Here is a 13,671-nt window from a genome sequence, read left to right as displayed (position 1 = left end):
ACGCAACCTTTTAGCTTTTCTCACCCTTTTTTTTCTTGTGTGTGTGTGGGGGGGGGGCTTATTTAACAGTTCTGTTCAGGTTCTGCCTCCATTGTCACACTCTGTGTTCATTAAATGTGCTCACGGTTGGCACCTGATAATGTACTTAATCTCTCCTCTACTAGAGAAGTCTGTATGGATGTACAGGGATTACGTTAACAGCAGGATGTGGCATAAAGGTGGGAGGTGGTCCTCTAGCAAGATGAAAAGCAATCAAACTGGTGCACATTGTGCTGTCCCACTATAAACATGTCCCTTCCGTATGCCTACATCTATGACTAGGCCCATCTGACTTGTATAACATCGTAACTACAAAAGAGAGTTTTTAACCACAAAAAAATTGTTATGCCATATGAGCCTATCTCTGTCATCCATGACTGGAGAGATGAGTGGTTGTAGGAGGTGGGACTCAGAGAGTAAGAAATGTCAGTCTCTCAGGAGAGTTAAACATTGTTCTGCCATCTGTCTTTAGGACCTGATCTCCAACTGACAGAGAAGGGCCCATAAGTGCCCTTATAGTAGCACGGATGATGAGGGTGTCACGTCCACAGAGTGCTGAATGGAGAAAAGAGTCTGTCTGAGGGGCACAGTCCCAGAGGCCCAGGGCTGTGTTCATCTCAGTTCAGTTAAGGTCTGGTGGGGACAGGTCACTACTGGGCCTAGTCTGGATCCTGAATGTCAGTAAGTTAATAGCCAGAGTCTCAACACATCTCATGAGGACTGGCTTGGCCGCTTCCAGACCCCTCTTCCTTCCTCTTGTCTCCCACCTCCACCTCTCCTCCTCCTTCTCCTCACGAGCACGACTTCTCTCAGCCTTGCCTCAGTGACACAAAACGAACCAGCAGGACTCTTGACTAGCAGCACGGGTTGTTAGCTACACTGATATACAAAGTCAGACATTGGAATATCTATTTGGAACTTGAACTTTAATGTAATTTAATCATTATCATCTCTGTCTCCGTCTTTTAATGAATTATCTTTCATTTGGAGAGATATTGTGCTGATTTAACCGTGGTTGAAATGCAACTGAAAAGCCCTCTTTTAAAAAKATAACAAGACATCTATTTACAGACGGTGACATTAAGCTTCAAGAGTCCCAGTCAGATCTCGTAAACATTCCCAACCAAATAATTTTTTTCTTGAGGCAGATTTATATCTAAATGTTAACAACACGCAGGGATAAATATTTAGATGGGTAAATTAGGACAGGGACCAACACATATTTTTATCCATTCAAAGGAAATGAATTTGCTTTGTGTGGAATAAATATTTATTCCATGTCTTATTTTAAAGAATGTCCATTCCTCACAGGGCAGAATGACACTAATGTACATCCTCCTTTCTTTGACTTGTAAATTGTTGTTTTCTAAAATGATGAATTGTTAGTTTTTTCAGAATGTATGATTTTATTCTGTTTTTATTTTAATGGATAACAAGTAAATCATCTTCAGTGAGACGTTTATACAGTATGTTTTCAAGAAAGGCCTGGGGAGTGACAAGAACTATTTCAGAGACGGTAAAAGGTTCAAGAGTTCGTTTGGGAAACCGTTTATAGTGTGTAGACTTGTTTGAATATGTTATAAATGTATGTGCATTAAGAGTAATGCACCTTTGTAGTCAATGCTGAGTGAAGATACATAATAACCTGTAACCTTCACTAAGGATAAATCCTGAGTAATAAACCACTCATGATCAATAGTTAACATGGATAACCTTACATCTCTATAGAGCAGGGTTCTCTATAGAGCAGACCGCAGTTTTCTGACCACATTTTTTGTTGTTGTACATAAAAGACTGTAAAAACACCAACAAATCAACTCCAAGTGATTTTAATTTTCGAAATCTGTTGCAAAGTATTCCCATGCATAATAGAGAGATATACACTATATACACAAAAGTATGAGGACACCCCTTCAAATTAGTGGAATCGGCTATTTCAGTCACACCTGTTGCTGACAGGTGTATAAAATCGAGCACACAGCCAATCAATCTCCATAGAAAAACATTGGCAGTAGAATGGCTTTACTGAAGAGCTCAGGGACTTTCAACGTGACACCGTCATAGGATGCCACCTTTCCAACAAGTCAGTTTGTCAAATTTCTGCCCTGCTAGAGCTGCCCCGGTCAACTGCAAGTGCTGTTATTGTGAAGTGGAAATGTCTAGGAGCAACAACGCTTCACCATCTGGCAGTACGGCGGACGAATCTGGGTTTGGCGGATGCCAGGAGAATGTTATCTGCCCCAATGCATAGCGCCAACTGTACAGTTTTGTGCAGGAGGAATAATGGTCTGGAGGATGTTTTTCATGGTTCGGGCTAGGCCCCTTAGTTCCAGTGAAGGGAAATCTTAACACTACAGCATACAATGAATGACATTCTAGACGATTCTGTGCTTCCAACTTTATGGCAACAGTTTGGGGAAGGCCCTTTCCTGTTTCAGCATTACAATTCCCTCGCGCACAAAGCGGGGTCCATACAGAAATGGTTTGTCGAGATCGGTGTGGAAGAACTTGACTGGCCTGCACAGAGCCCTGACCTCAACCCCATCGAACACCTTTGGGATTAATTGGAACGCTGACTGCGAGCCAGGCCTTACGCCCAAGATCAATGCCCGGCCTCACTAATGCATGTGGCTGAATGAAAGCTAGTCCCTGCAGCAATGTTCCAACATCTAATGGAAAGCCTTCCGAAAAGAAGGCTTACCTTGGGCTCCCAAGTGGCGCAGCGGTCTAAGGCACTGCACCTCAGGGCTAGAGGCGTCACTACAGACACCCTGGTTAGATTCCAGGCTGTATCACAACCGGCCGTAATTGGGAGTCCCATAGGGCGGTCGCACAATTGGCCCAGCATCGTCCGGGTTTGGCCGGTGTAGGACGCCATTGTAAATAAGAATTTGTTCTTAACTGACTTGCCTAATTAAATAAAGATTAACTTAAAATAAAAAATAAAGAGTGGAGGCTGTTAATAGCAGGAAAGTCGGATCAACTCCATATTATTGCCCATGATTTTGGAATGTTCGACGAGCAGGTGTCCACATACCTTTGGGCATGTAGTGTATGTGATCGTATACAAATGTAAGCAAGGATTTAAATTATTATGTTTTAGTCAAATAGTATATCTGTTTGGGCTTCTTGTGGTCAATTTGCAGTCTACAAATTATATGTAACTATGTTCCGGCACCCTGACCATCCGCTCAAGAAAAAAAAATCGTCCCACGGCTGAATCTAGTTGATGATCCCTGCTATAGAGTCTGCTGAAGAGGAAAAAACAAGAATAATATAGAAGGTTATAAAAAGCTGTGTAACAGTATGTGTGCATCCACTACCATGTGCAGGTGTTAACAGGTTCTATGTGTGTTTTCACTTCATACAGTATATTGTTTAACTCGGCCACAGCATAGTCCATGAGAGCCCTTTACATACACACACACCCAGCACCGACTGCATGAATGTTGATCGTCATTGAGGCGGGGAGAAAAAAATAAAAACACCTCTGATTTAAATCACGGTAGTTAACCTTCCCCGCTAAGAGGTTGAAAAATGTCACATACCAATAAAAGCTGAATATCTCACCCTCATAGCTGCTAGTCGTAAAACATGAGACTGGAGTAGATGAGCCTATGATTCTTGACAAGTCTACGCGAGAGAGAGTGCCACCCCAAATAGCACCCTATTCCCTAWAAAGTGCACAACTTTTAACCAGGATCCAACGCAACCAGAATATACAGCACCAGTCAAAAGTTTGGACATCCTTTGCCACCCTTTGCCTTGATGACAGCGGTGCACACTCTTGGCATTATCTCAACCAGCTTCATGAGGTAGTCACCTGGAATGCATTTCAATTCAACAGGTGTGCCTTTGTTAAAAGTTAATTTGGGGAATTTATTTCCTTCTTAATGCGTTTGAGCCAATCAGTTYTGTTGTGACAACGTATGGGTGGTATACAGAAAATAGCCCTATTTGGTAAAAGACCAAGTCCATATTATGGCAAGAACAGCTCAAATAAGACATGAAGGTCAGTCAATATGGAACATTTCAAGAACTTTTAAGTTTTCTTCAAGCGCAGTCGCAAAAACCATCAATCGCTATGATGAAACTGGCTCTCATGAGGACCGCCACAGGAAAGGAAGACCCAGAGTTACCGCTCCCGCAGAAGTTAATTAGTTACCAGCCTCAGACATTTCAGCCCAAATAAATGCTTCACAGAGTTCAAGGAACAGACACATCTCAACATCAACTGTTCAGAGGAGACTGCGTGAATCAGGCCTTCATGGTCAAATTGCTGCAAAGAAACCACTACTAAAGTTGACCAATAAGAAGAAAATACTTTTTTGGGCCAAGAAACACGAGCAATGGACATTAGACTGGTGGAAAGTCAAAWTTTTTGATTCCAACCGCCATGTTTTTGTGAGACGCAGTGCAGGTGAACAGATGATCTCCACATGTGTAGTTCCCACCGTGAAGCATGGAGGAGGAGGTGTGATGGTGTCGGGTGCTTTGCTGATGACACTGTCAGTGATTTATTTAGAATTCAAGGCACACTTAACCAGCATAGCCATCCCATCTGGATTGCACTTAGTGGGACTATCATTTTTTTTACAACAGGACAATGACCCAACACACCTCCAGGCTGTGTAAGGGCTATTTGACCAAGAAGGAGAGTGATGGAGTGCTGCATCAGATGACCTAGCCTCCACAATCACCTGACCTCAACCCAATTGAGATGGTATGGGATGAGTTGGACCAGAGTGAAGGAAAAGCAGCCAACAAGTGTGAACTCCTACCAGACTGTTGGAAAAGCATTCCAGGTGAAGCTGGTTGAGAGAATGCCAAGAGTGTGCAAAGCTGTCATCAAGGCAAAAGGTGGCTACTTTGAATAATCTAAAATTTATTTTGATTTGTTTAACACTTTTTTGGTTACTACATGATTCTACATGTGCTATTTCATAGTTGTTATGTCTTCACTATTATTCTACAATGTAGAAAATAAAGAAAAACCTTTGAATGAATAGGTGTGTCAACTTTTGACTGGTACTGTACATTAATAAAAATRCACTGGCAAGTTAGAAAGGGAGGAGTTTGAAGTCACTTCAAAACAAATTGGGCTTTTGAAGGAAGCCAGTCGACCACCTCATTACGTGTGCATGTCAATACAAACAGCATGACCSCCAGCCTCTCAGCAAAATGGTAGCCTATCCTAATGGCCCTGGAGAATACTTTTATTGTAGAGCCAGTGTGACGGTGCATCCGGTCTGTATGTGGCATGAAGAGGCTCTACTAGTCTCCCTGAGTGAGTGAGTGAGTGTGTGTGTGTGTGTGAGCTTGCATGCGTGGGTGAGTGCATACTGTGTGTGTATACTGTGTGTGTTTATGTGCTCCTGCATGTTCATCCCTCCCCTCTCAGACATCATCAGGGAAGTATTACTATGTAATAAAGTAGAAGGCCAAATCGATGGGAGAGGAACACATACTGGGAAAAGAAGTGATGGGGTTTTCAACACAACAACAATAAAAAATACAGGCTTCACATTATTAAACCCATAACTCTGTAGGTTCCATATTAACTATCTTAATAGCTCATCAATAACTCTCTTAATAAAACAAACCCCACCATCATACTTGAGATCTATTTCTAAGTGGTGTAATAAGAGTGGTAAATTTGGTATAATCGCTAGCCTAGTTGCTTGGCAGGGGAAAAAGCCCTCTTCATCAACACGAGGTTGGAAACAGGAGGGTTAGTGTGTCGGCTGAAACACATCCAGAGAAGCTGAATGGGGAGGGCTTATACTGGCCTTAGACTGAATATAAAATAAATATCCACACTACTTCCAGGAGAAATCCAGCATGTGCAATGAAATAAACAACATTTGTTGGAAGCTGAGATCCTAACCTTTGGAGGAAGTTCAAGAATGACTGAGTCATGTGGAGCACTACTGTGAAACATGGCCTCACTATGAAGTCAGCCCAACACACACACACACAGACACACTCTGCCTGGACCAACATACATCACCGAGGCAGCATGTTCCTCTCTCGCCACACATCCTCTCACATACTACTGTACTGACACACACCCCAGAAAGAAACAGCTAGAAAAAAGCCCTCTCTGACATGASCCACAGCTCTCATCTCTCTTTCTCGCTKTCTCACACACACATAGCAGGGAAGAACACACAGAACAGGGTCTTTCTTTCAGACAAAAATATATATATTTTAAATCTTTACAATAAGCTTGGATCAAGAAACATACAGAGGAGTGTACACACCTACAGTCACCTATACTCCTCAAAAAGTAATTTTTTGTACCCTGGTGTCAGTTAAATTCTTCTCCTATTTAGCTTTTTTTTAAGCAAAACAACGTTTTTTGTTTTTACAAATGTGCAAATAAGACAGATTTGGAATCCTTCAGCGGTCTGTGTAAAGTCCAGGATGCACAGGCAGACAGTGTCTTGACAGAGCTCTTTCAGTCCGTCAGCTCAGTCCTGCCCGCTCAGCTCCTCATTGGTTTGCCTTTAATTTTCAAGTAAAGTGCTCCTTTAGCAAAAACCACAAGGCTTGCGTTCAATTCAGTCCTCTTTTTCTTCCATTGAAGAAAACAGATAAGTACAATGGACAAAAAAGGGGATTCATTTTTTAAGTTAAAAGAGAAACCCCAACGAGTGGAGGAGGCAGTCTTGGCTGTTTTTTGGGGGCGGGTGGGGTAGGGTGTGGTGGGACATAAAGTGAAGTCAAACGATCTTAGAAAAGTAAGTTATACAAACTCCAGCTTCCCGTGCCCACTGTACATCCCCCAGTGTACCAGTGACAGTATCTTGTCATTTCCCAGGTCTGCCTGTCTCATCTTGTCACAGGTGAGGCAGCAGTTCTCGTGGCCCGTCACYGGCACCATACACTCCAAGTCTAGCTTTGCCACGTGGCCCTTCTTAGTGTGGTGGCCATGGAAGCTGTAGTGGAGCCGTGACAACATCTGCTGCCTCTGGTCCTGCAGCCGCTTGTTCTCGCTGCGGAGCATCCTTAACGCCAGCATGATGAGAAGAACCAGGATGAGGCCTCCCGCGATAGGCACCGCAATCACTGCCGCCCTGAACCACACCTCTTTGGCAGAGGCCAGCTCCTGTACCCGTGTGACCAGGTTATGGTTGTTGCTCTCAGGCTGGTACCTGCCGTGGTCTGGAGGTGGAGGGAAAATACGATTATTTTATTGTGCAATGTACATTGGTGTCCAATGGAAACTTGTCTTCTGCTTTCAGAAGGTGAATGCAATGAGTCGTCTTTCTAAAATAAGAGCCACCCAAAAAATTATTCAGCTACTAAACGAGCTAAACTCCCTTGACTGTCATAACAGAAATCCCTACTTGAGAGCTCTCCCTTCCTCTCTGTAAGGCTGTATGCACCTTTCCATAACTCAATGAAGCTAGTATTTAGGCACCGCTACATACAGTCTGAGAAGGGATATTCTACAAGGCCCTGCTGCTGCCGATTAAAAGTCAATCTGAAGTTTTGTTAAAGACGGAATTGTTAAAGAAAAAAGTGTATGGACAGCATGTCCTTACAGTAGGCCATTTAAGAACCGCTGTTGTCGATAGAGTTACAACATAGGACTATGACAGATGTAAACAGTAGACTACACTACAAATCGTCACTTTGGTTGCTCTGTCTATCACACATTATGAACCTTATCAAAAGAGTAGAATAGAAAATAATAGAATAACTTCAGTATCCGTACKGTTTACAGAGCCACAGTAGAGCAATTGAACGTTTCCATTCTCTCCCCTTCCTTACCTGTAGATTCTCTGGTGTGCGCCAGGTCGTGTAGTCCTCTGTAGTTACACATGTCGTCGTGACAACATTCTAGTGTGTACAAGCCCCCACTCAGGGCATCTGTGTTCTTAGCGCTGCACACGTCGGCAGCGTTTGCTATGGGATCTAGACAGCCGTGCGTGAGAGGCGAGTTCGTGTTCATAGGGTCCAACACCTTGGTGAAACAAGCGTTTAGTTCAGATTTGCACATGTAGCCTGTGGCCACGCAGTGGGGGGCATCACAGTAACACCGTATTTCTCCTAAAAAAAAATGGAAATGCATTTAAGTCTTTGTTTATGAAGTCTTGTAGGCTAAATATTAGGCTATAGCCTACCCACCACCAACATGTCAGACCACACATTCTACATATTATTATCTAGTAATAATAACGTCTTAATTCACAGATTTGAAATGTATGCACGGACTATGCCTATGTTTTCTAACAGGGTAACYTTAGCAGTTTGGGAAATCAAACGCTTTCCGACAGGGGAGAAATCTTGTGTTTCATAGTAAAATAAGTGAAATGTTATAAACTTGTCAGCTGGACGTAGGCTATATGACTTAGTCACACACAGCACTGTAATATCCCAGAATAAAATAAGGTCAATAGCCTTGCCTATAGTCTACCTACTTTGCTTTTCAAATCAAATTATAATGTCACCTCGCTATTTCAAGACCCAGAAACCAGACTACTTGTCTTTTTAAGACTCCCAAATTAGGACTGAAGTGACATTGGCARGCAGGTGCTTCTACACCTGCATTACTAGCTGTTTGGGGTTTTAGGCTGGGTGTCTGTACAGCACTTCGAGATATTAGCTGATGTACGAAGGGCTATATAAAATAAAATTGATTGATTGTCAAAATACATGTAAATGACAAGGTAAACCCTGAAATACTTTGAGAAGTATTTCTCTGTTTAAATTACAGCAAATAAGCCGAGTTTAAGAGCTTTCCGTGCAAAATGGTCCTTTTAGTCCGTATTATGAAACAGGAACTGTGTAGCTTATAATTAGTGGTTTGTGTGCCAAAGTTTTTTTTTTAAATCAACCCAAATGGAAACTTGTAAAGGGGGGTGAGAGTGGTGCAGGAGACTCCCTTTTCAGCTTGCACGCAAGCTTTAGTGTGGTCAGGATGGGCRGGGTGTTCCCCTGGCTTCTCATCTCAAAAGCTTCCACCAAACAATCTTATCATTATTATTTTTTGCACCTTTTCTTTATAGAAATAAAAAGAGTGATAAAAACGCGTTGCAAATGTTATGAGTAGCGTTTCACTTATAATCAGATGTTTTAGGATACTCTTAGGCTGTGGTTTTAAAACTGTTAAATATGGCACAGGCTATTTGTATCGAGTTGTTATACTTTTCAATAGAAATCCTTATCTGTATTAACACTGTCACAAGACAGCAACAAACATAAAAACACAGAGATGCACCCAAGTAAATACGGGCCTTTGTATGTTGTTACAAGCTGTTTGTGTGTAGGCTACTTTCAGAGTCTCAGTTACATGCTGTCATTTTATTAAAACATCATGAGCTGACCATTGACAGGGACCTGCACTACATTGGGCCCTAAACAACACATTATAAAAGCATTATGGCGCTCTAATACACTAACACATTACTGTCTTATAAATGCCAAATGCTGTATATACCAGACAATCACCAGTATACTATAGTAGCCTAGGCCTAGCTACTGAGCTTTGATTTTAAGTTATTTGGATACTCAAGTTGATTGAGTTTATTTCTTTACATTAACCGCTATAGCCTATAGGCTACATAATATCACATAATATCAAATAGTGCGTGTGCACAAACGCGAGAACTATGATAACCATTTGAGTCATTCAGTCTGTTTTGTGCCAATTTTACCATAATGGAAAGGCCTTGCTATATGAACTCATGGGACACACACAGAACACCTACTGTATAGAAAGCTGCGTTTTCTTAGTTATAACAATTAAGACACCTCTCGTGTTGGAATATCTGGCAGAATTATAAAACGTATTGTTGATTGAGAGACATTTAGAAACATATATCCAAAAAGGCTAACATAAAAGCACGTTTTTAGGGATCAAGGTTTACCTTTAGTAAGAAGAACAGCCATGGCACACAGTTCCAGTTGTAGCCAAATGCAAATGAAACTGGAATGGCGATCCATTTATGACAAGTAACTTTTTAGTTCCCTTATCCCAGTAGCAAAACCCGTAGGGCTGAGCTCGAAGACAAGGTTACATGAACGCTACAGAAATGAGCGTTGGACTGCGAACAAATGTTGCCAAAATCACACTCGTTTGGAAGACGTAAAAAAATAACAAAAAAAACGAATGGCTTGTCCCTGCATCGAGAAAACTAGGTTACATGAGAAATAGCCCTAAAATCCGACTTGTTTACCTTACTTGGATAGCCCTGCAGGAAAAAACTGAATGTTTATAGCTGCTGAAAATAAGGGGAAAAAATACATTCCATGAGTAGAAAAAGTGATAAATATTGTAACTACTTGTCCACTCCGACTTCACACACATCCGCGATGATAGTTGTGCATAACATTTATAATCCGAAACCAACGAAATGTGAATAAACGGTTGCTCACTCTCGCATCAACACTTCACTAGTAGACTTCGGGTAGAGGCTCTTGAGTTGAAYAAATATCTGAGCCAGACTTCGATACGTAACCTAAGTCCGCCCCCTGAGTGCTCATTGGGTCATCCCTAGCCCAATTTGCATACTTTATAAACTTTAGATTTGCATTGATTTCCATTGCATTCACACAATTTAACATTCCTCCTACTGTAAGTGCCATACACTCTCTTATACTGACTAGTCAATGCAATGTAATAGTGTTACAGTTTGGGTCAATCAATGTAGCCGTGAGTGTTGGCTACATTGTTTTAATAAAAAGTAGCATAAAATAGGCCTATACATGCCTTAGTTTATATTCTACCTGAATAGCCTAATAATGAAAACATAGTCTAGTCTATTTATAAGTTAGGCTATCCAAATTGCCTTGTTAGGCTGACGCCACCAAGAGCAGGTTCCCCAGCCTATGCCAGCCCAGAGAGATCTATTACGCAACATGTAAAGTGTTGGTCCCATGTTCATGAGCTGAAATAAAACATCCTGGAAAATTTCCATGAGCACAAGAAGCTTATTTCTCTCAAATGTTGTGCACAAATTTGTTTACATCCCTGTTAGTGAGCATTTCTCCTTTGCCAAGATAATCCATCCACCTGACAGGTGTGGCATATCAAGAAGCTGATTAAACAGCATGATCATTACACAGGTGCACCATGTGCTGTGGACAATTAAAGGCCACAGATTTTGAGGGAGTGTGCAATTGGCATGCTGACTGCAGGAATTTCCACCAGAGCTGTTGCCAGATAATTTCATGTTAATTTCTCTACCATAAGCCACCTCCAACATTTGGCAGTACGTCCAGCCGGCTTTACAACGTGTAACCACACCAGCACAGGACCTCCACATCCGACTTCTTCACCTGCGGGATCGTCTGAGACCAGACAGATGATGAAACTGAGGAGTATTTCTGTCTGTAATAAAGCCATTTTGTGGGTAAAAAAAATATTCTGATTGGCTTGGCCTGGCTCCCCAGTGGGTGGGCCTATGCCCTCCCAGGCCCAACAATGGCTGTGCCTCTGCCTAGTCATGAAATACATAGATTAGAGCCTAATTGATTTATTTCAATTGACTGATTTCCTTATATGAACAGTAACTCAGTAAAATCATTGAAATTGTTGCATGATGTGTTTATATTTGTGTTCAGTATAGATTGCTGCTACCTGTGTAAATGGATGTTATGGGTGGTTAATAGGCGGTTAGAGAAATTAGCAATCCAAAAAGACACTTGGCGCCACTGAGACGACACAGACAGACACTGACACTCAATTACTCTCGAAACAATCCCATGCAAAACACACAGCAGCACTCGTCTCCGATCGATATCAAAACCAACCAGCCCAAATCAAACCGCCACTAGCCTATCTGTTGATTCTGATTACTTTGGAAACTGTAGTCCAAGACAGTTTGACGTTTGGATAAAAAAAATAACAAATAATGTTTTTTTTATTTTTAAAGGTTGATTGACAAGAAAGAATTACAACCAAACAATCATAAATTACATTATTCAGGAAAAAGGTTAAGTGTTATTCACCAATGTCATATGCCTACTATGTAGCAGCCTCAGCAGCCAGCCATCCCATGTCTGGTTTGTGGGCTATAGGCCTACATGGGTTAGGAATATTAGYATATTGAATACCTATTTTAGGCTAAAGTGTTCAACATGAGAATTTGTTTATTTCAGAATTCCATGAACGAACAGGATTATAGGCTACATGGAATGTTAGCTAGGTAAGCATTTATACTGATAGCATCAAACATTCTCGTGGTAAACTATGCAGCAGTAGTTTTCGTCTGTCTCTATCCGTTAATTAACACCTTCAGGCGGAATCTCCAGAAAAGGAAACAATGGCAACATTCTCATGACGGTAGTTAAATGCCCAGTCACATATTCTGTGAAAATGTCAAGCCAACTAGTAGCCTAAGCCATATATGAAAAATATTCATACCAAAAGAAAATGCTAGGCCTGGGCCTAAATGGAAAATAAATTCTACAGCCTACGAAGAATAGCGAGAGACATCTCTCTGTCTCTCGCTATTACATAGCCATAATATAGGCCTAACATTTTAAATGTTTCTACTCTTTTGAAACTTTTGTGAGTGCAATGTTTACACCTAACTTCTGATTGTTTATTTCACTTTTGTTTATTAGCTTATCTATTTCACTTGCTTTGGCAATGTAAACATATGTTTCCCATGCCAATAAAGCCCTTTGAATTGAATTGAGACACATTTTTGCCCAACAGACGGTCATAGACACAATGTCAAAGAGTAAAGCTTTCCTGAGAGACGCCAGACCTACACCTGCTTTGCATCATCCACCCAAATCTGTTGAACAAACTAGGCTAAACCTAAACTTGTTGATCTGCCTCTAGAAATGACAAGTAGTTACACCATTTTAGAAATGTCCGATATAGGCCTACTCTTATCCTTGCAACTGTTTTCACACTCTACTTATATTGCTAATCTTTATAACAAACATGACACTCCTGTGCTCCAAAATTATGCTCTCTGTCTGGTAAATGAACTTTTTATATCCGTTTCAGGTAACTGTCACTAAGAACTGTAACATAATAGCCTATGCAACCCTTTCCTCGAGAATAGATGAAATTCTAATAAACTTCCGAAATTAAATAGAGGGTGCGATATATAATCAGACATGGTAATAATATCCAAAAGGCCTTGAGGTGCTCTATGAATGAACCAGAATGAATGGCATGTTCCCTGCATGAAAGGTAGGCCTTTTGTCTGTATCTCAGGCAACACACTATCACATCTTATTGTGAAATGGACACAAATTACTTATTCGAAACTCGTGACAGGCACACAAAAAAGTCCACTTTTTCATCACAATGCATTTTGTGTGCATTAAGTGATTTTCTTTCTTAATAATGCATTAGTGTACATTACACTAATTCCAATGTGTTGTGGCTAACGTTAGCTAGGCTAGGGGTTAAGGTCAGGGTTATGGGATAAGGTTAGGGATAGTTAACATGCTAGCTAAGTAGTTAAAGGGTTAGGTTTAGGAGTTAGGTTAAAGGGTTAAGGTTAGGGGAAAGGTTAGCTAGCATGCTAAGTAGTTGCAAAGTATCTCAAAAGTAGTAAGTAGTTGCAAAGTAGCTAATTAGAGAAAATGRTAAAGTTATCCATGATGAGATTCAAACACACAACCTTTGGGTTGCTAGACATTCGTATTATATGGCCA

General features: G+C 41.2%; 1 protein-coding gene across 1 annotated transcript; it reads right to left on the bottom strand.

Moving 5' to 3' along the window:
* Positions 1–1,852: 1,852 nt before the first annotated feature.
* Positions 1,853–10,459, bottom strand: LOC111953663 (BMP and activin membrane-bound inhibitor homolog). The gene is made up of 3 exons (XM_023973083.2): positions 9,918–10,459; positions 7,819–8,097; positions 1,853–7,206 (listed from the first exon to the last, which is right to left on the bottom strand). Exons 1-3 carry the CDS (start codon positions 9,991–9,993, stop codon positions 6,788–6,790), a joined length of 774 nt encoding a protein of 257 aa, XP_023828851.1. The 5' UTR covers positions 9,994–10,459; the 3' UTR covers positions 1,853–6,787.
* Positions 10,460–13,671: the final 3,212 nt, after the last annotated feature.

Source organism: Salvelinus sp. IW2-2015, linkage group LG27, assembly GCF_002910315.2.
Source record: "Salvelinus sp. IW2-2015 linkage group LG27, ASM291031v2, whole genome shotgun sequence".
Classification (NCBI taxonomy): Eukaryota; Metazoa; Chordata; class Actinopteri; order Salmoniformes; family Salmonidae; genus Salvelinus; species Salvelinus sp. IW2-2015.
Note: the sequence above shows the minus strand (reverse complement) of the source record. Positions and strands in the feature narration are given on the sequence as shown.